Source organism: Trichechus manatus, unplaced genomic scaffold (genome assembly GCF_000243295.1).
Source record: "Trichechus manatus latirostris isolate Lorelei unplaced genomic scaffold, TriManLat1.0 scaffold00126, whole genome shotgun sequence".
Taxonomy (NCBI): domain Eukaryota; kingdom Metazoa; phylum Chordata; class Mammalia; order Sirenia; family Trichechidae; genus Trichechus; species Trichechus manatus.
Window position 1 is genome coordinate 5510962 of NW_004444062.1, and position 21661 is coordinate 5532622.

A 21661-nucleotide genomic window follows, 5' to 3' on the forward strand; every position below is an offset into this window, starting at 1 on the left:
TGAAAAGCTATTATTAAATCAACAAACCAAACCAAACCCACTGCCGTCAAGTCAATTCCGACTCATAGTGACCCCACAGAGCAGAGTAGAACTTCCCCATAGGGTTTCCAAGGCTATAATCTTTACAGAAGCAGACTGCCTTATCTTTCTCCCACAAGGTCGAAGAGCCGACCTTTCGGTTAGCAGCTGAACAAAGGGCATTGTAATTAATGGCAGTTTAGAAATGAAGATATGCAGCACTTAGCTGCTGACTGAAACGTGTAAAGATGAGGACTTACGTGAATTCGAGCTGAACGGCATATTCTTTTGATATAAATGGTATTTGGTCTGGAGCCAAACGCTTTGCCAATTGTAAAGCACTGTCCCAATGCTGTAAATCCCTTCTCATCTGTTAGGAAGAGAGAGGCCTTAATTACAAATGAGTGAATTAGTTTGTAAAGTCACCACATAGCATCAGCTTTAATATGAGTGATTACAAAAACTTTTTGTTTAAATAATGAAACAATCTTTGCAAGTATATTACTAGAGCATGCATTCTCAACAGGAGTGATATAGCCCTCAAAGGGGAGAAAATTGATTCCTGGGGGACAAATATGCCTTAGCTATTACAATAGTTTGTGGACCCCCCCCAAAGGTCCATCCTACTCAACAAAATCTTACTCCTTACTATTTAAATTTTCTCAGTTATTGTTGTTAGGTGCTGTCGAGTAGGTTCTGACTCAGCGACCCTATGTACAACAGAACGAAACACTGCCCAGTCCTGCGCCATCCTCACAATTGTTATGCTTGAGCCCACTGTCGCAGCCACTGTGTCAATCCATCTCATTGAGGGTCTTCCTCTTTTTCTCTGACTCTCTACTTTACCAAGCATGATGTCCTTCTCCAGAGACTGATCCCTCCTGATAACATGTCCAAAGTATGTGAGACGTAGTCTCGCCATCCTTGCTTCCAAGGAGCATTCTGGTTGTACTTCTTCCAAGACAGATTTGTTCATTCTTCTATATTTATTCAATACTCTTCACCAACACCATAATTTAAACGTGTCAATTCTTCGGTCTTCCTTACTCATTGCCCATCTTTCTCTCGTGGAGTGGCTGGTGGTTTCGAACTGCCAACCTTTGGATTAGCAGCTGAGCACTTAACCACTTCGCCACAAGGGCTTCTCAATATGAACGATAGGGAATATAAATAAAATGTAAATGTGTCTTTCTTCCTGCTTCCTGTGGCCTTTTATCTGTGTCTGGTATACAATTCCAATATAAACCAATCATTAAAGAATCTTTTAAAGTGCTTTCCTCACTTTAGTCTCACTTCCTAAAAAGCTATTAATAACTAACATTTTTTGAGTGCTTATTCTCTGCTAGCACTCTTCTAGGGCATTAGCTTATATACTTTCCACAACTACCCTATAGGAGAAAGAAGGAACTTTTCTTACTCCTATTTTAGAGATGCAGAAACTGAGTCAAAGAGAGGCTAAGTTTTGTACACAAAGTTGCAAGTAGGGCTCTGTCTCTGACCTCTTTGCCTGGCTAACACATCAGCCTTCAAAGTGAGGTTAAAGGAATGATAGGGTGCAATCACCCCTCTCCATTCTGAAGCCAATAACTCAAACCCTTAACAAATCTCAGAGTACACGACCAGTGTACACAGCTAAACAGAAGTGCTAAGACGATGTCTTTGATCTCACTCACTGGAGCTGTATTCCTACTTCAGTGAGTACCAACCCAAGTTTTAAAATTTCTCAGGTATCCCCAGTTATCTCCAAGAATACTGAAAAATTATCTAAATTTATCCCAAATTAAAACAAAGTTAATTCAGTTCACTTAAAATTCAAAAACGAAAATTTGTTATAGAACAATTTGAGAAAGGGAAGTTATGAAATTAGTAGCAAATATATTTTCAGAACAACCTCCTGTTAACAGTTGTAGAAATGCTGGTTTGACGGGGAATAATATTAATAATGACAATAGCTACCTTTTTTTTTTTTGTCTTTACTATTGATCAGGCACTGTGCTAAAGGATCTAAACTCATTTTTAAATCTCTGTAACAACCTTGTGGGGTAGATATTGTTATCCTCACTTTAAAGAAGCTGGTCTAGGGCTCAGAAGGATTAAATAACTTGTCCAAGGTTACACAGAGCTGGGATTTGAACACAGCTGTGTCCAACTTTAAAGTCCACATTCTTAATCACTATTATATATTGCCATATCTCCTTTCTTCCCTGCCCTTGAACTAAATCCTTCACTCTATCCTGGTCCCCCTGCAGCAACACTCACCTCTGGGAAAACTAGTCATGGTGCACTGGGTCCTTAGCTCACTTCTTAAAACACAAGAGAATTTCATATAATAAGTACAAGGTAAATAATGTGCCTCAGTTTTCCCATCTGGAAAATAGAACTTTCTCATAGGATTGTTGTGAGGGTTAAATGACTTAATATATGTTAAATGCTTAGGACAGTGCCTGGCACACATAAGCACTCAATAAATGTTGGCTATTTTTACACATTTTTGTAAGTTACAAAATCTATTCTCTTTGGACACATTTAGATTTTAATTAATTTGGTAATATTACAATATCGTGACTTCTATGCCTCCACAGAATGCAGAATGAAAACAACATTTTTGAAGTTAATGAGTATTCAGGGGATCTTAAAGCTGAAATGTCTAAATTCGGGGGAGTGCAGGCAGTAGGTGGAGAGGCATGTGGTGTCTGGGGCTGAGAAATTTTAACTATACAAAAGGTGTGATCCCTTTTGCATGCTCTTCTTCCTGTCTTTATTTGCTGCCATACCTCCAGGGCAGCAATAGGACAGCTGGATGCCAGGTACAGGTCCTGAGCCAGGTTGAAATCATTAGTAAACATGGCAAGATGTCCTGCCAGAAGGTTGTGGTCCTCTATGCCCTAAAAATAAAAGCATTTTTCATGAAAAGAAATACAAGGGTTTAAGTTTTTTAAAGACTTCACTCATTAGGAAGTGGTAATGTTCTATCAATTCACTTGTGTATGAGTTAGGTAAGATTAACCACAGAAATTTAAAATTTTGGAATAAATAGCATTTAAATCTTATCTGGTAATTCTCATAAAATGCTGTTACCTTTATTTGTTCCAAGGACATCACTATGCCAACATTTCCAATTGTCCGATAAACACGGATTGCAAACTCCACTTCCATGTGATGCAGACAAGCTCTGGCTAGCTCATTCCAGGCAGCATTATCGTTCAGAATCTTGCACATTTCCCAAGCATCGGAAAACCTATCAAGTACATAAACTCAATCAGAGAGCTCTGCTTGCCACCCACTGGGCAAATTTCAGATTATATATAATTTAATATCATGCTCTAGATAAATTTGCAAAACATTTCTTAATCAGTAATTTTCATTTGCATGTTGTGAAAAAATAAACTTTTTTTATTTGTATAGATAAATGTTTTTTCTTGAATTTCCTTTATTAACCTGAATCTACTCCCTACAGTCCCTCTCACAGAAATTCCATGATTTTATGAGAGAACAGAATTAATGACTAATTCAATTATTTATTTTTGCTTTATTTCACACATAGATGAAGATTATTTTTGTTCTCACATGACAATTTTGTTCCCACATCAATTTAATCTCAGTCAATTAAATTAGCTGTTGTTAGTTGCTGCTTAATAGATTCTGACTCATGGTGACTCCATGTGCAGAGGAGAACTGCACTCTATAGGGCTTTCAAGGCTGTGACCTTTCAGAAGGAGTTCACCAGGCCTCACTTCCAAGGTGCCTCTGGGTAGGTCTGAACTGCTAACCTTTTGGTACTCTATTCTTATTAACTTTAGAACTGTAAAACAGGGGTTAGCAAACTAGGGCCTGTGGGCCAAATCCAGTCAGCTGCCTGGTTTTGTAAATAAAGTGGGAGTGCAACACAGTTATACATATTCATTTATGTATTGTCTATGGCTGCTTTCACACTGCAACAGCAGAGTGTGCAACAGCTGTAATAGAGACCATACGGCCCACAAAGCCTGAAATATTTACCATCTGGCCTAGTACAGAAAAAGTTTGCCGACTTCTGGTTTAAAACATGAACATAAAGGCCAATTAACTTTTGTGTGGAACCACTACTTCAGGAAATATATTATACCCATCCATCCATTCACTGACCTATCCATTTATCCATGCAACACACACTTACTGAGTACCGACTGTGTGCCGGGAACTGTGCTTGGGACCAAGACACAAAGATAAAACATACAGTCACTGTCTTTAAGGAAGTCATGGTGGGGGAAGGTAGAAGAAACAGTCAGTAAACAGATGACTCTAATACAGCATCACAGAGGTAACTGAGTACTTGCAATTCACAAATCTCTGTTTTAAGTGCTTTGCATGAATTCTCTCATGGAATTACCCTAACAACCTTATCTACTAAGTATTATTATTATTCCTCCTTTGCAAGGGAAGAAACTAAGGCTGAGACCTTAAAAGACTAGCCCAAGTCACACAGCTGTAAAAGGTACCAGGAATACTGTATTCTGGCCCTGAAGCAACACATCAGTAAGGCCCCCAACCCAGACTGCCAGTGGTGGTAGAGTCAGGGAAGGCTTCCTGGAAGAGCGGAGGCCTCCCCTGAATGGTAGTGAATGAGGAGTTACTATATACAGAGATAGGGGAAAGGCATTCCAGGAAGAGGAAGTATGTGCCAAGGCAAACAATCATGAAAAAATATGTAACTCAAGCAGTCAGTGGAACAGAGGGAGTCACGGATGGGAACAGTTGAGGCTGGCATTAAATCATCAGGTATGCCTAGTATGTCATGCTAAGGTCCTTGAGGACTTTGAAGCCTTCCTAAAGTCACTGAAAGATCTTCAACAGGGAGATGAGAGGATCAGATTCAAACTTTCAGAAGCGTGTGGAGAATAGAATAGATCGTCATAAGGCCGTGAGAAGAAAGAGCAGTTAGGAGGTGGTTACATTATTCCAAGTGAGAGACGGTGAGGGTCTGTGCTAAGACAGGGGAAAACAGGAGAAAAGAATCTGGGGTGGGTGTGTGTGTGGGTGTGTGTGTGGGGGTGTGTGTGTGTGTGTGTGTGTGTGTGTGTGAGAGTGAGATAGAGCATGTACACATGTGGTTAGGACACAGGAGAAGAGGGGTCTGGGGAAGATGGTGAGTTCAGTTTTAGACAGGGCTTGCTTGAGAGGCTCATGGTAAAAACCAAAAAAAATCCATTGCTGTCGAGTCGATTCTGACTCATAGCGACCCTGTAGGACAGAGCAGAACTACTCCACAGGGTTTACAAGGAGTGGCTGGTGGATTTGAATTGCCCACCTCTTGGTTAGCAGCTGTAGTGCTTAACCACTGTGAAGAGAAAAAAGTAGGAAAAGGAATTCTCAAGCAAGGCAAGCTTAAACTTCATTATGATGAAATTACGATGTTGTTAAAACAATTAAGTTTATGAGACTTTCACAATAATTGAGGTATCTGGGTTCTTAGAAACCTTTTGATTCTGAACGACTTTTCTTGTAATAAGGCACCAACAACACCTAACAACAGTACTTCCTTTAGAATTTATATGCATGTTCATATCCATTATCTTATCTGAGCTTCAGGATAATCCTGTAAAATAAACAAGGTAAGTACTACTATCTCCATCGAGTTTAATAGGACTTGACATTTAAAACCACAAAAGTAAATGAGAAGCTCCAAGAGAGTTGCTTTAAACCCCACCTTTTCAACATTAAAGTCTGTGTCAGCATTTGTCTCAGTTCATCAGGCCCCACATCTTTTAAATTGTCGAGGAAGCTGTGGGTGCTGAGGTAGATGTTGTTTATTTTTCCACTTTGTGTCTGGCAGGTCAACTCTCCATTATATAGCAACAAAGGTTTATGAGAGAAGGGAACTTTGGTGCCACCAGCCAAAATGACCTTGGATCCTATATTATAAAACACACATCTTAACGCTGAAAGTTAGTACTCAGCACAAACATCAGAAAGGAATGTTTTGATTTCACTGCAACAGAAATTCATTTACCAACAGAAGTACAAAAAAGTGATTAAGTACCTTGTATAGTGTCCTTGTGAAAGACATAAGTGTACACCTTATCATCATCATAAGCAATAAATACACCTTTATCCATTGGCCAGTTTTCCCAAAGAACACCTTTAATTGTTGGTGAAAAATCTGGAATCTCATAGGTAGCATCATTAACCTACAAAATAGGATTTAAAGATTTGTCCCAAGCCTTAAATCATTGTCACTTGCTTTGGTAGAAGCCTGTTTGCAGCCTTAGTTGGCATAGCTTACCAACCCATATTCAACCCAGCAACACTCCAACCAGAGTAGGAAGGAAAGTTCCTTTTCCTATTCCTATCCTAGGTCTGGCTTTTTGAAAACACTGTAGTTATATGGCATATCAAGGGTTTTATCTAATATTCGGCGAATTTGTAGGGAAAACTACAAGTCTAGACACAAAGCATCAGGTTAAGGAAAAAAAGATGAAGATGTTCAAGACAATAGAAATTTAAATTATAAACACACTCATGTCTAGAAAAATTTCTATAATAAAAAAAAACCAAACCTGTTGCCATCAAGTCGATTCTGACTCATAGTGACCCTACAGGACAGAGTAGAACTGCCCCATAGAGTTTCCAAAGAGCGCCTGGTGAATTCGAACTGCTGACCTTTTGATTAGCAGCTGTAGCTTTTCACCACTACGCCACCAGGGTTTCCAATTTCAAAAATATGGAGTATAAAAATGCTCAGATTAGGGGAGAGCAAATTAATTTATATATGATTTAATTTGAATTTAAATAAATCCACTAGGTATATTTTATTTCAAAGACTTCTCTACAATGCATTCCAATAAACATAAAATGTACTGTTACAGCAATACAAGCTATCTTAAAAAAATGAATCCATGTTATTCCTGTGAATTCAGGAAAATAGCTAGGCTTATTGCATATCCTGAATGGATAGCCCGAAAATACCTGCCGCCTCCTTACTCTATCTTCCTTTTAAAATAAGAATGAAATATAAAATTCCTGAAAATAATAAAGTTATAGCGCTGTGCTGTCCAACTTGAACTGACTCGACGGCACCTAACAAGAAGAAGAAGCCACACTGCTGTTGAGTACTGCAATGTGCCTAGTCCAAACTGAGATATGTCTAAGTGTAAACTACACACCAGATTTCAAGGACTTAGTATGAAAAAGACAATATAACAATCTCGTTAACAATATTTTAATATTGATTACATGTTGAAATAATACTGAATTAAATAAAACATATTATTAAAATTAATTTTACCAGTTTCTTTTTACCTCTTTTTAAAATGGGACTAGTCAAAAATTTAAAGTTACATATGTTATATTTCTATTGGACAGTGCTGCTTACCAGGTATGGTACTACTTACTTTTACCTGTATGTTATTGTTGTTGTTATTAGGTGTCATCAAGTCAAATTTGACTCATAGCAACCCCATGTGACAGAGTAGAACTGCCCCATTGGATTTTCTTGGCTGTAATTTTACAGAAGCAGATCTCCAGGTCTTTCTCCAGTGGAGCCACTGAGTGGGTTTGAACTGCCAACTTTTTGGTTAGCAGCCTAGTGATTTAATTCTAACCCCACACTCTACAAGACAGATACTATTATTACAATCCTCACTTTACATATGAGGAAACTAAGGCACAGAGAAATTTGTCCAAAGTCACACAGCTAATAAGTAGAATTTGAACCCAGGCAGTCTGGCTCCAGAGCCTGTGCTTCTAACCACTGTACTCTAATACTCTCAGTTCCTACAGGTGAGCACACCAAAGCTACTGGACTGGCCGCAGAATGAAAAGAACAAAAAAAAGAGTAATGCGGCAGATACCGCACTAAAAGCTTTACATGCATTATCTCATTTGATTTTCATACAACAACTCTACAAGACAGGTATTAGAAGAATCTCCATCCTATAGATGAGGAAACTGGGAGTTCAATCAAACTGACAGCTTTGGAGGAAGACACCCTAGGCTCATACTATTCATGCCACTTGCTGGCTGTGTGACCTTGGACAAGTTACTTTTCTTCTCTATGCCTTAGTTTCTTCGCCTGTAAAATGGAAATAACATTCATACTTATCCCTGGGGCTGCTGTAGGGATTAAGAGAGATCACTAAGATATATAAAGAATACTCAGCACAAAAATCTTAGTTGTTACTGTTACTATCCTTAATAAACCTCTGGAGCCCTGGTGGCTCAGTGGTTAAGAGCTCGGCTGCTAACCAAAAGGTTGGCAGTTGGAACCCACCAGCCGCTCCTTGGAAGCCCTATGGGGCAGTTCTACTCTGTCCTATAGGGTTGCTATGAGTCGGAATCAACTCAACGGCAACAGATTGTTGTTTTTGTTGTCCATCTGTCTGTCTTTAAAATCCATGTACTTAGCTACTATACTGCTTCCAGAGGGCCACATGTTTGTGAACATTCTATAATATATACCAAGCCATCCTTTATGGGCATATAGGGAGTGATGGAGTACGAGATTATTTTATTAGGGCATATTCAAGAAAAGAAGTCATCTTTCCCAATTCCAATCTACAAAATGATTCACTTTTCCTACCACGTACATACGAAGGGGAATGACTAGTAAATGTAAGAATTTTAAAGAATAGTGTTTTGAAGAGTTACATATTTCCATACATGTGAATCACAGGAACAACATTTCTCTCAAACTTTTTGAAGCTGAGTGGAAAATGAAGTTGCAACAGTAGCACACTATGACGGGAGGGTGTTAAAAATCAAAGAAAATGCACAGCACTCTGGTCACAGAGGGGCTCAGAGCAGCCTCTTCCTCTGTGCTAGGCTGTGAGGAAGGCCTCGGTACAAACCCTCCTCTCCTTTCCCGGCCAAGTTGGCCTTACATGTAGAAAAGACCGGTTATAACTGAAAGAAGGAATTTACTCCAGTAGGCACCACAGTGGTGCAGTGGTCAAGAGCTTGGCTAACCAAAAGGTAGACAGTTCGAATCTACCAACAGCTCCTTGGAAACCCTATAGAGTCGCTATGAATCGGAATTAACTGGATGGCAACGGGTTTTTTTTTGGTTTTAGGCACCACAGTTGCCTTTGATATGTATCTTGCCTACCAAAAAAAAACCAAACCTGTTACTGTCAGTTGATTCTGACTCGTGGCAATTCTGTAGGACAGAGCAGAACTGCCCCATAGGGTTTTCAAGGCCATGATCTTTACAGAAGCAGACTGCCACAACTTTCTCCTATGGGGCGGCTGGTGGGTTCGAACCACTGACCTTTCAGTTAGCAGTCAAGTGTTTAACTACTGTGCCAACAGGGCTCCTTATATCTTGTATATACCACCTAAAATCCTAACCTATCAATGAGATCTTAATTTCAGTAAAAGCAAATACTCATCCTCACTTTGAATGAGGACAGCTTGTACTATCAACAGTCATTTTTTTGGGTGCATTTTTTTTTTTTTTTAATCAGGTTTTTTCTTCTTAACACTTTACTGAGTTGCAGGTTAGAGTTGGGAAAAGGCAGTGGGGATGAGCATGAAGAAGTGAAGTAACTCTGGAACTTGAGGGGGCTTAAGAGTAGGGCAGAGTAGGTAAAGAGGGCAGAACTTTTAACATCTGCTAAATAGCTACTCTGTGCCTGATAACATGTTTGGAAAAATCAACTCACTAGGTCCTAATTCTAACTCCATGAAGGAAGTCATACTAGCCTCTTCTACAGAAAATATTAAGGAAAGGAGAAGTGCAAAAGGAAAAAGTGAAATGGTAACAACTTGTTCATGGCTGGTCTTACTCTTTACCCTTCCCCTAGCAGTTTTACCCACCCCACCCCCCAAAAAAACAAACCAAACCCACTGCCGTCAAGTCGATTCCAACTCATAGTGACCCTACAGGACAGAGTAAAACCGCCCCATAGGGCTACCAAGGAGCACGTGATAGATTTGAACTGCCAACCTTTAGGTTAGCAGCCGATCTCTTAAGCACTGTGCCACCTGTGGTTTTACCCCAGTTTTGACTTTAACTCCTGCCAGATACTTGATTTACCCTCCTACCCTCTTGCATAGCCCACCTAAACAGCAGTTTCTACCTGCGGTGAACCTACACAGCAGGAAGCAATGCAGCTCTAATTAGTACTCGGTTCCAACTCACAGTGACCATATAGGACAGAGCAGAACTGCCCCATAGGGTTTCCAAGGCTGAAATTTTTATGGAAGCAGACTGCCACAATGTTCTCCCATGCAGTGGCTGGTGGGTTCGAACTGCCAACCTTTTGGTTAGCAGCTGATGCTTAACTACTGCGCCACCAGGGCTCCTTCAAAAAAGTTAAAGAATGTTTTAAAATAGAAGTAACTGAATTTAAAATTGGGTCTGTCCATTTTTAATCATCTAATACCTTATCTTTGCATTCAGGATTTTGAAGACAAGAGGAAAACCAAGTGAGGTGGGTAGAAAGAACAGGGTATAATTCTTGCCCTGTGGGGCTTACTGCACATCTGGAGAGAAAAGTCATATACATGAAGATATATTGTAATATCATGCAGTCAATGATAAGGCTAAAAGTGAAATAACATATAATAGCTATCTTTTCCATTTTTTTAAAAAAACTCTTTGGGAATGAAAAAGAATTATAAAGTAATGGAAAAAATTTTCTTTATATAAGTAGTCTTGAAAATGGAGCTATTGTGACTAATTCAATGACAAACATGACAACAAAGTACTAAAATCCCTTCCACTGTTTAAAACAACTTTATATATGATATTTACTTTGAAAACACTTTTCTTCTTATATTGTATTAAAAAAAACATTTTTAAAAAATTTTCTAAACTTACTGGACAATAGACAAATCCATCACTTTTTTCATCAATGAAAACCAATCTGGTTCCATTTGGATCAGGAAAAATCTTTTTCACACTGACAGGATGTCGATAATCATTAACGAACTGCCAATCTTCAATGTAGAAATACTGAATGACACCAGTCTAAAAAATATTTGGTCATGGAAATATAAAAGGTTGTCAAGAAAATACTGACATCATGCTGTAAAAAAAAATTAGCATGGCACGCTTACAAAAATACCTTGCGGGGGGAGAGGGAGCGGTTAGCAAACAAACGTAGAAGGCGAGTGTTATTTGTGTAAAAATACAGTATAATCAGAGTTGTGAAACATCACTAATCAATTTTAAAACATTTTCATCACCCAAAAAGAAACTAATTTAGCAGTTACTCCATATTTTCCCTATAGCACCTAGCCCTAGGCTAACCTACTTTCTTTTCTCTATAGATTTGCTTATTCTAGACATTTCATGTAAGTGGAATCATACAGCATCTGGCTTTTGGTGACTGCCTTATTTCACTTAGCATAATGTTTTCAAGTTTTAGCATGTATCAGTACTTCTTTTTATTGTCAAATAATTCCACTGAATGGGTACACCACATTTTATTTACCCATTCATTGATTGACGGACAGTTGGATTACTTCTACTTTTTGGTTTTTATGAATAACATTGCTATGAACGTGGGTGCACAAGTTTTTGTGCGGACATATGTTTTCAATCTCTTGGGTATATTCCCAGGAGTGGAATTACTGGGTCATATGGTAGCCTATACTTAGTTCCTTTTGAGGAACTACCCAACTGTTTGCCCAAGTGGCTGCACCATTTTACATTCCTACCAGGAGTGTATGAGGGTTCCAATTTCTCCACATGCTCGCCAATACTTGTTATTATCTGTCTTCTTTTATTTTAGCCCTCACTGTGGGTGTGAAGGTGTATTTATCTCAGAAAATAAAGGCTTATTTTCACACAAAAACCAATCTATGAATGTTTATAGCAGCTTTATTTGTAATAACCCCAAATTGGAAGCAATCCAGATGTCCTTCAATGGGTGAAACGGTTAAACAAACTGTGGTACATCCATATCATGGAATATTACTCAGCAATAAAAAAGAAATGAACTACTGATACACGCAACAACTTGGATGATCTCCACAGAGAATTATGCTGAGTGAAAAAAGCCAGACAAAAAGGAGTACACATTGTAAGGTTCCATTTATATAAAACTCAAGAAAATTCAAACTCATTTATAGTGACTGAGAAAGCAATGGGTGGGAAGAGATGGATGGGAAGAATCATAAAAGGGCATGAGAAAACTTTTGGAGGTGATGGCTACGTTCACTATCTTGACTGAGGTAATGGTGTTTCACGAGTATATCATATGCCAAAAGTTATCAAATTGTATACTTTAAACAGTACAGTTTAATCAATTACACTTTAATAAAGCTATTAAAAAACACACTGTCAGAATCACTTAAGAATGAGATTGAGATAAATGAGGCTTTATTGGTAGACTACTATACTTTGAGCCCTTATGAGAATGCCATGTGGCATAACGAAAAGAGTGGACTTAGCATCAGGAAATTTTGTTCAAATTCCACTACAAATTCACCAGCTTGCTACAAATTCACTATCCTTTCAAACTTTAGTGTCCTTATTTCTAAAATGGACAGTGTGATACCTCCCCTGCTTATCTTACAGAGCAAACGAGAGAAAGTAAGGGAGGTCAGAGCTTTATAAACTGGTATGTGTCATACGAATGTATTGTGTGTACTGTCATTTACCACATCATTTACTAATTTATCTGATACATGAGACCTACCCTACTGATGTATATTATCACAAAGAGTGATTATTTTAAGTCAAATTTCAATGTAAAAGGGTCTCTTACATAGCAATAAGTCTAGAAAACATGCATATTTTAAAAATAATTTAGTGTGAGAAAATAGAAACTTGAAACCGTGAATAACTATTTTTCTAACGTGCAAAACAATGCCTATCTATGTTACTGAATTGTTTTAGAGACTAAATGAGATATGAAACGCTTTGAAAAATGTTTGAAAACCTTTACAGACATAAGATGCTATTACCGTCTTTTATGTCCATGTGCCTAAAGTAGTATTTAGAGGTATAGGGTACTGATGCTTTAAAGGACCAACAGACTGAAGTAGGATTCTCAATATTCAATTAAATTTAATATTTATTGAATTGTGCACCACCAGGGCTCCAATATTTATTGAATGCCTACTAAATGTAGACACTGGGGATCTAAAGGTGAATGAGATGTCTTATGTACACCATTGAATTAAATCCTTAAAGCGCCTAGAGATAAGGAATGTAAGGCTTAGAGGGGTTAAGTAACAGCTAGTAAACAATAGAACTGGCATTTGAGCCCAGATTTGCCAGACTCCAAAGTCTGCTCTTCTCACTATGCCATCAAAATTGCTTAAAATCACAAAACACTTGATATAAGCAATTATCCCACCTATGAGCTCTACATAGATATAAAATTAATCACAGAGGACTTCATTCTTGGATTGGGTTCAATACAGGGAAAAAAAAAAATTAGTAGGAAAAGGAATACGACCAAGATTACAAAGCAGAATTTAGAAATTCCCTACACTCTATATTAAAGAAGATAATACATACATCTGTACCATAGATGAGGAAATCACCAGTTAAGGCATGACACAAAATACGACACTTATCATCCACTGCAGGGAAAAGTCGGGCCTCACGTTCTTCTTGGGCATCCAAAATTTCACTTTCTATCTAAAACATAAGGAATAATATTGATTCAGAGATTTAAAGTAATTTTACTCTTATTTGAGTAAACCTGGTTTGCAATACCAACCTGGGATGGTGAGGTGGGGGGAGAATGTCTTTTTCTTAAGTTCAACTAAACATTCAGCCCCACAAGGATACCATAAGGCAGTTTACTCAGGATATCAGACAGCAACCACAGCTCACCAGCAAAGCAGCATCAGGCGTTTCTCTTTAGTGGGAATAGTCTTCGCAGTAGGCTACGCACCTGTCTAGTAGCTAATCTTTTTGGCTTTCCAGGTGCAAAGAACTGAGAAATGAACGTGGGAGATGCCCTGGTTTAGAAGTCCCATGCTTCACAAGAGTCATTATCTCCTGAACAATTCAATAGGCATAGTTTCTAGGATCCTCACAGGTGATATCCCCAGATACAAGAGTCAACACATTCAGGGAAGCGCAAAAGTATGGCGACCCCATCACTTAATTATAGTTCATTTATAGTTCCTTCTAGATGTAATTTTCTTATCCGTGTCATGTTTACCGTAAGCAATGTTGTGAGTAGCACAATTGACACTTTATCAGGTTTTCTTGGGGAAGAGAGCTAGAAGTTAATTGAACATCTGATTCTTATACGGTAGGGGAATAGTTTTGTTAATCCTTAACCACATTTGGCTTTCTAGTCTGTACATAGTTGGCTCCTGACCAAAGTTCTTAGTAATCAGACAGTAGGCTGTTGGTCATCATCATTTAACTTAGGATGTCCTTACTGCTGTTGTTGTTAGTTGCTGTAGCACTGATGCCAGCTCACAGCGAGCCCATGTGTACAGACTAGAACTGCCCCATAGGGTTTTCCAGGCTGTGATATTTTGGAAGCAGATCACCAGGAATGTCTTCCAAGGCCCCTCTGGGTGGGCTCAAACCACCAACCTTTCAGCTTGTAGTCAAGCACTTAATCGTGTGCACCACCCAGCCACCCAGCAAAAAAAATTAAAAAAAAACAAAAAACAAAAACAAGAAAGGCCCCCAAAGAAACACACCCAAAAAAAAAAAAAAAAAAAAAACACCAATGCCGTTGAGTTGATTCCAACTCATAAAATTATACTTACCAAATGTAACTGGACCTTGCCCTCAAAAAGTGCAGCAGCATAGTCAGAATGAAGGCAAATACTGGCAACTGTTCCCAAATATTCCACATCTTTCAATTTTTTCACAACTGTAGTAATTTTTAAAAACCAACATATTAGAATGTATATAAAACTGTCTTATACAAATATTTGCAAATACTTTTTAAACGTGTGCCTTCGCAAGGATATTCTGACCTTTTAATTTTTATTTTAGCCATTCTAAAGAAAAATCTTAGTTGCCATACAAATTTGCCTTCAGGAATTCCATAATGGTTTATAAAGCAGTTAAGAAAATCACATACCAAAAAAAAAAACAAGAATTAAACCTTCATGACAAGAAGCTTAATAAACGAAAACCAAACCGAACCCACTGCCATCAAGTCAATTCCAACTCATAGCGACCCTATAGGACAGAGTGGAACTGCCCCGTAGAGTTTCCAAGGAGCGCCTTGTGGATTCGAATACCCAGCGTTTTGGTTAGCAGCCGTAGCTCTTAACCACTGCGCCAACAGGTTTCCAAGAAGCTTAATAGTGTTCTCTAAGTAGCAAAATAATTCTCAGGCTTGCTCTATTCCTGACAGACATTTGACCTCTAATGGGGAACAGAGAGCGGGAGAGAGGAGATGAAAAGAGCAAGGTACTCTTCACATCCTAATAGCCATTATTCAAAGAATAAAAGGGAGAGGAAACTAAAGTTTACTAAGTACCTACCAGACTCAGGGGAGCCCTGGTGGTGCAGTGGTTAAGAGCTTGCCTTCTAACCAAAAGGTCAGCAGTTTGAATCCACCAGCCACTTCTTGGAAACCCTATGTGACAGCTGCACTCTATCCTATAGGGTTGCTATGTGTTGGAATCAACTTGAAGGCAACAGATTTTTTTTTTTTAAAAAACCAGACTTAGGAGTACTTAACACAGTCATTGTGCAAAGTGAGATCACATTTTACTACATTTAATCTCCTCATGATCCCTTAAAAGTGGAAGTATCCTCATTTTCCAAATGAGAAAACCAAGGCTCAGAGAGAAAGTAATCTGTCGACAATCACTTATCTAAAACAGGTAGAGAGCGAGTTTGAACCCAAACCCATAATCAAACGATTGCCATCGTGTCAATTCCGACTCAGAGTAGAACTGCCCCAAAGGGCTTCCGAGGCTGTAAATCTTTATGGAAGCAGATTGATATACCTTTCTCCCATGAGTAGTTGGTAGATTCAAACCTCTGACCTTACAGTTAGTAGTCAAGCACTCAACCACTGTGCAACCAGGGCTCCTTAGTTTGAACCAAAAAAAACCCAATTTCATTGAGTCAATTCCAACTCCTAGTGACACTATAGGACAGAGTAGAACTGCCCCATAGGGTTTCCAAGAAGTGGCTGGTGGATTTGAACCGTCAACTTTTTAGCTAGCAGCTGAGCTTTTAAGCCAAGCTCTTAACCTCTGCACCACCAGGACCCCTAGTTTGAACCCTGGCCTCCCTAATTCTAAAACTCATACTCTGTCCACTAAACTATGCTGTCTTCACTACAAAGATGAAGAACACAACGTTTTCAAAAATTACACAAATTATTTAGAAGCTTCACAAAACCATTTAACTGAAATGATGTTCAAACCAAAAACAGCAAAAGAACAACTTCCTTCAATAATAATTCAGATTTCCTGGTCTTAAAAAGAAGTTCCATTGCTTCCCAAATAGTAACAGAAATTGTATGCTAGATAAGAATACAGCTGGATTTAGACTTACCATTCTCTCCAAGGACATAAAACCAAGCTCTGTTATTCATTCCCACAGCCAGATGGTAAAGACCTACCGCTACAAAGTTTGGTTCCACATCAACAGAAACTGTGATTGGTGGCTCCTATAATAAAGAAAAGTAACAATAGTAAATCAGCTGCTACAACTGTTTCAATTCTATTCATAAATGAAATAAAAATAACATAATTTCCATACTCCTTCAACATGGTTGGCTACAGTGACTTCAAGGAGGGAGGTGAGATAGGCAATCCTTGTGCTGCAGGCATTCCCGAGGATGGGAAGCTTGGTCAGGAAAACATGGAGTGAGCCCCTTTGGGTAGACAGTGCCAGCAACTGACCATCATCTGTCCAGGACAAGGTGCCCAATCCTGAAATAATTGACAAAATAAATGATTATTCAAAAACAAATACACTGTTGCAGGCAAGTAAGCAAGCAAATATTTTCATTTAAGCTACCAGAGGTATAAAAATCTTCAAATGTTTTCTTTAAAAGATAGTGTTAACAGTATTTATACTAGTAAAGTCATTAGGGATTACCATATGGATATGAGCACTGACAAATTAAAAACTGGCTCCAAGGGAAAGTACATAAGAATTTACATTTTATAATGGAAATCAGGATAAAATTCACTACAAATTTCTGGATCAAAGTGGACTTACATCATTCTTGTCAAATAGTATGACTCAGCATAATTATTAAAACAGGAGGTTATCATAGGTAACTCTAGTGAAGGATATTAATTTTATTCCTCTTACAGTTAATGTAAATCAAACAGTAATCACAACTACTTTCTGAAATTGGAACGATAAAATATCAATATGCTTCAGATAAAACAATACCTTTATTTTCATCATCCAGGTTGATCATAGCATACATGTCTTTTAATTCTGCCAAGTCATGGATTTTAATGCTGAAAAACATATATATATACATTTTATATGTTAAACATTAAGTAATTCTGTTTTAGTTCACAAAAACAATAAACTACAGAACAGGTCAGTGGTCTCCAAAACAGGGTGTACGGGATGATCTACTGGGTTAAGGTGAGAAAATATCAGAATTTTTCTGTATTTATATCTTATCTTTTAAATTACTCTCCTCCTTTGGGGGTTGTGTATGCCCAGCTTAATCCTCTGATCTACAGCTTCAGGAACAAGGAGGTCAATGCTGTCCTGGAGAAAAGTTTGACTAGAAAAACATTCCCCTGAGCTGGAGGCAATGTTAATAATTGTAAGAAGATACAGGTTTCTCTTTGCAATGTTGTTTTCCCCTACAGAGTTCTTTCATACAAAAAGAAATGAGGCATAATGGAAAGAGTATTAGCCCTGAAAAATGGGGGCATAACATTACTTTGTAGGGTTATTGGGAAGAATAAGAAGGTTAATACAAATGAAAGTTTGTAGCACAATGTTGGGAACTAATAGTTGTAACATTTCTTTCCTTCCTCCCTTTCTTCCCACCTAGTGTATTCCCCTTACATTTTTTTCCTTATTGTTTTTATTTAATTAAACTTATAATTCTGAGATAATTGTAGACTCACATGCAGCTGTAAGAAATAATACAGAGAGATTCCATGTACCCTTTACCCAATTTCCCTCAATCATAACATCTTCAAAAACCATAGTACAATATCAAAATCTAGATATTGACATCGATACAATCTACCAAGCTTAATCAGATTTCCCCAGTTTTACTTGTGTTTTTTTGTGTGGGTATTTAGATCCATGCAATTTTATCACATGTAAGTTTCACGTATCCGCAACCACAGTAAAGATACAGAACAATTCCTTCCTTGTGTTGCCCTTATAAACACACCCACCTCCCTCCTATCCCCACACCCCTATCCTCATCCCTAACCCCTGGCCAACACTAATCTGTTCTCTGTCTCTGTAATCTTGCCATTTCAAGAATGTAATATAAATTGAATCATACAGTATACAACATTTTAGGATTGGCTTTTTTCATTCAGCGTAATTCTTTGGCGATTCATCCAAGTTGCTGTGTGTGTCAATAGTTCATTTTCGAGTTGTAGTCCATAGTATGGATGCAGCACGTATGAAGGACATATGGATTATTTCCAGGTTTTGGCTATTACAAATAAAGCTGCTATAAACATTCTTTGGTTTTGGTGTGACTATCATTTCTCTAGGATAAATGCCCAGGAGTGCAATTGCTGGATCATATGGTAACTGCAGGTTTAGTTTTTTTCAGAAACCGCCAAGCTGTTTTCTGCAGCAGGTATACCATTTTACATTCCCACCAGCAATGTCTGAGTGACCCATTTTCTCCAAATCCTCACCAACATTTTGTTGTTAACAATATTTTTTATTTTAGTCATTCTAACAGATGCACAGTGATATCTCATTGTGGTTTTAATTCACATTTCCCTAATGGCCAATGAGGAGTGCCTGGGTGGTACAAATGGTTAACCTGCTTGCTGTTAACAGAAAGGTTGGTGGTTCAAGTCTACCTGGAGGTGTCTCAGAAGAAAGGCCTGGAGATCTACTGCCAAAAAATCAGCTGTAATTTTTGAAAACCCTATGGAGCAGAGTTCTACTCTGACACGCATGAGGTCACAATGAGTCAGAATTGACTTGACAGCAACTAGTTTCTGGTTAATGGCTAATGACGCTGAATACCTTTTTATGTGTTTATTTGCCATCTGTATATCCTCTTTGGTGAAAGGTATGCTCATCAAAAAATGTCTTTCGCCCATTTTCTAATTGGATTGTTTGCTTTTTCTTTTTTTACTGGTGAGTTTCGAGAGTCTTTTATACATTCTAGACACTGTTGTTGCTGTTAGGTGCCATCAAGTTGATTCTGACTCATAGCGACCCCACAACAGAACGAAATACTGCCCGGTCCTGTGCCACCCTCACAATCGTTATGCTTAAGCCCATCGTTGCAGCCATCATGTCAATCCATCTCATCAAGGGTCCTCCTCTTTTCACTGACCCTCTACTTTACCAAGTATGATCTCCTTTCTCCAGGGATTGATCCCTCCTGATAACATGTCCAAAGTATGTAAGACATAGTCTCTCCATCCTGAGGATGTATTATGGCCGTACTTCTTTCAAGACAGATTTGTTCGTTCTCTTGGCAGTCCATGGTATATTCAATATTCTTCTCCAACATCACAATTCTTCTTCGGTCTTCCTTATTCTAGATACTAGTCCTTTATTAGATATGTGGTTTATAAATATTTCCTCCCAGTCTGTAACTTGTCTTCTCATCTCCTTAACAGACTCAGGTCTTTGGCAGAGCAAAGTTTTTAATTTTGACAGTCTAATTTATCAATAATTTTTCCTTTTGTGGTGGATTAATTACTTTTGTCTGTGGCCTTTCTAGCTATGGGCTTGTAACTCCCACCCAGGTGACTATGTGATAGGGTAATTGTGGCCTACCAAGGGTATTGGTCAGTTTTACCTTAAAAGAGAACCAATTCCAGAGCAGGGAAAAGGAGCCGACAACCACCAAGGAAGGAGAGACTAGCAGGAGAGACCCAGCAGCAGGAGATGGCACGGTGGATTTCCCGGCCCACGGAGAGAGAAACCTGAGTGCCTTTGGGCAGAGACTGAGGGCTAAGGAGAGGTGCGCTTTCGAGCACAGCTGGGGAGAGGCTATCCTGATGGAAGAACTGTGTTCTGAGTGTTCTTGAGCCTAAACTGTAACTGTTACTTCCCTAATAAACCCCATAAGTGTGATATAGTCTGTGAGCTGTGTGTGGCCATTGCAGTGAATTATCGAACCCAGTAGAGAATGCTGTGGGAGGGACGGTTGTTGTCAGAATTGGTAGAGATGGCAGAAAGGAGGTTTGTCTGGCCTCCACCTGACTGGAGTCAGCCTTGTGGGGCTGGAGGAGGTCAGACACCTCTCCCATGCCATGCCGTTTTTACACCTTTTACGGATCCTTCTTTTGGTGTCAAGTCTAAGAACTCTTTGCCTAGCTACAGACGGAGAATTTTTCCCTATGCGTCTATCTAAGAAAGTTTTACATTTAAGCCCAATGATCCATTTTCAGTTAATTTTTGATTCAGGTATGAGGTTTATGTTGAGGTTCTTTTTTTTTTTTTTTGGCTTTTGTATGTCTAATTGCCCAAGCACTCTTTGTTGAAAAGGCTATCCTTCATCCATTAAATTGCTTTTGCATCTTTTTTCAAGAATCAGTTATGCATATTTGTATGGGCCTATTTTAGGCTTAGGAGCCCTGGTGGCACAGTGGTTAAAGCGCTCAGCTACTAACCAAAAGGTCGACTGTTCGAAAATACCAGCCACCCTAAGGGAGAAAGATGTGGCAGTCTGCTTCCATAAAGATTTATAGCCTTAGAAACCCTAATAACTCAATGGCAGTGGGTTATTTCTGGCTTCTCTGTTCCATTGATAAATGTGTCTATTTCTTTGCCAATACCACACAGTCTTAAGTACTGTAGCTATACAGTAAGCTTTTATATTAGGTAGAATGATTCTTTTCACTTTATTCTTCTTTTTTAAGATGATTTTGAATTATTCTAAGGCCTATGCCTTTCCATGTATATTTTAGAATAAGCTTGTCCTATGTCTTCAAAAAACCTTGCTGGGATTTTGATATGAATTTCATTAAACCTATAGATCAATTTGAGAAGAACTGGTGTCTTTATTATGTTGACTCTTCCAATTTATGAACATGTTATGTCTATTTATTTAGGCCTTTTTTATTTCTTTCATCAGCATTTTATAATTTTAAGCACACAGATCCTGCACATGTTTTGTTAAGTGCACACCAAACTATTTCATTTTGTTTGGAGCAAATGAAAATTGTGTTTTCAATTTCTGTTTCCATATGTTTTTGATTTTTGTGTGATGACTAATTTATGTGGTCACTGTTGATCCTGTTGCTGTCAAGTCAACTCCAACTCACAGAGATGCTATAAGGCGGCTGAAAAGATCATGGTGTGGGTCAGGCACACCTTAGTAATCAAAGTAATATCTTTGCTTTTTAGAACTTTAAAGGTGTCTTTTGCAACAGATTTGCCCAATGTAATCTGTCATTTTCCTTTTTTTTTTTTTTTAATTGTACTTTAGGTGAAGGTTTACAGAACAAATAGTTTCTCATTAAACAGTCAGTACACATATTATTTTATGACATTGGTTAACAACCCCATGACATGTCAACCCTCTCCCTTCTCGATCTTTTTTTTTTGGTAAAACATTCACATGGCCAAAGA

The 21661-nt window shown here is 38.4% G+C and overlaps 1 protein-coding gene across 1 annotated transcript in view; it reads right to left on the reverse strand.

The window, feature by feature from the left end:
* Window positions 1-21661, reverse strand: part of WDR19 (WD repeat domain 19) — a 102951-nt gene that overhangs the window by 50631 nt on the left and 30659 nt on the right. The window contains exons 10-20 of the mRNA XM_012557919.2: window positions 17297-17367; window positions 16652-16824; window positions 16445-16559; window positions 14689-14795; window positions 13469-13591; window positions 10817-10966; window positions 6038-6185; window positions 5705-5909; window positions 3097-3256; window positions 2793-2903; window positions 279-388 (exon numbers count right to left, since the gene is read on the reverse strand). Of these exons, the coding sequence (XP_012413373.2) occupies window positions 279-388; window positions 2793-2903; window positions 3097-3256; window positions 5705-5909; window positions 6038-6185; window positions 10817-10966; window positions 13469-13591; window positions 14689-14795; window positions 16445-16559; window positions 16652-16824; window positions 17297-17367 (1473 nt within the window). The remainder of the gene's footprint in view (window positions 1-278; window positions 389-2792; window positions 2904-3096; window positions 3257-5704; window positions 5910-6037; window positions 6186-10816; window positions 10967-13468; window positions 13592-14688; window positions 14796-16444; window positions 16560-16651; window positions 16825-17296; window positions 17368-21661) is intronic.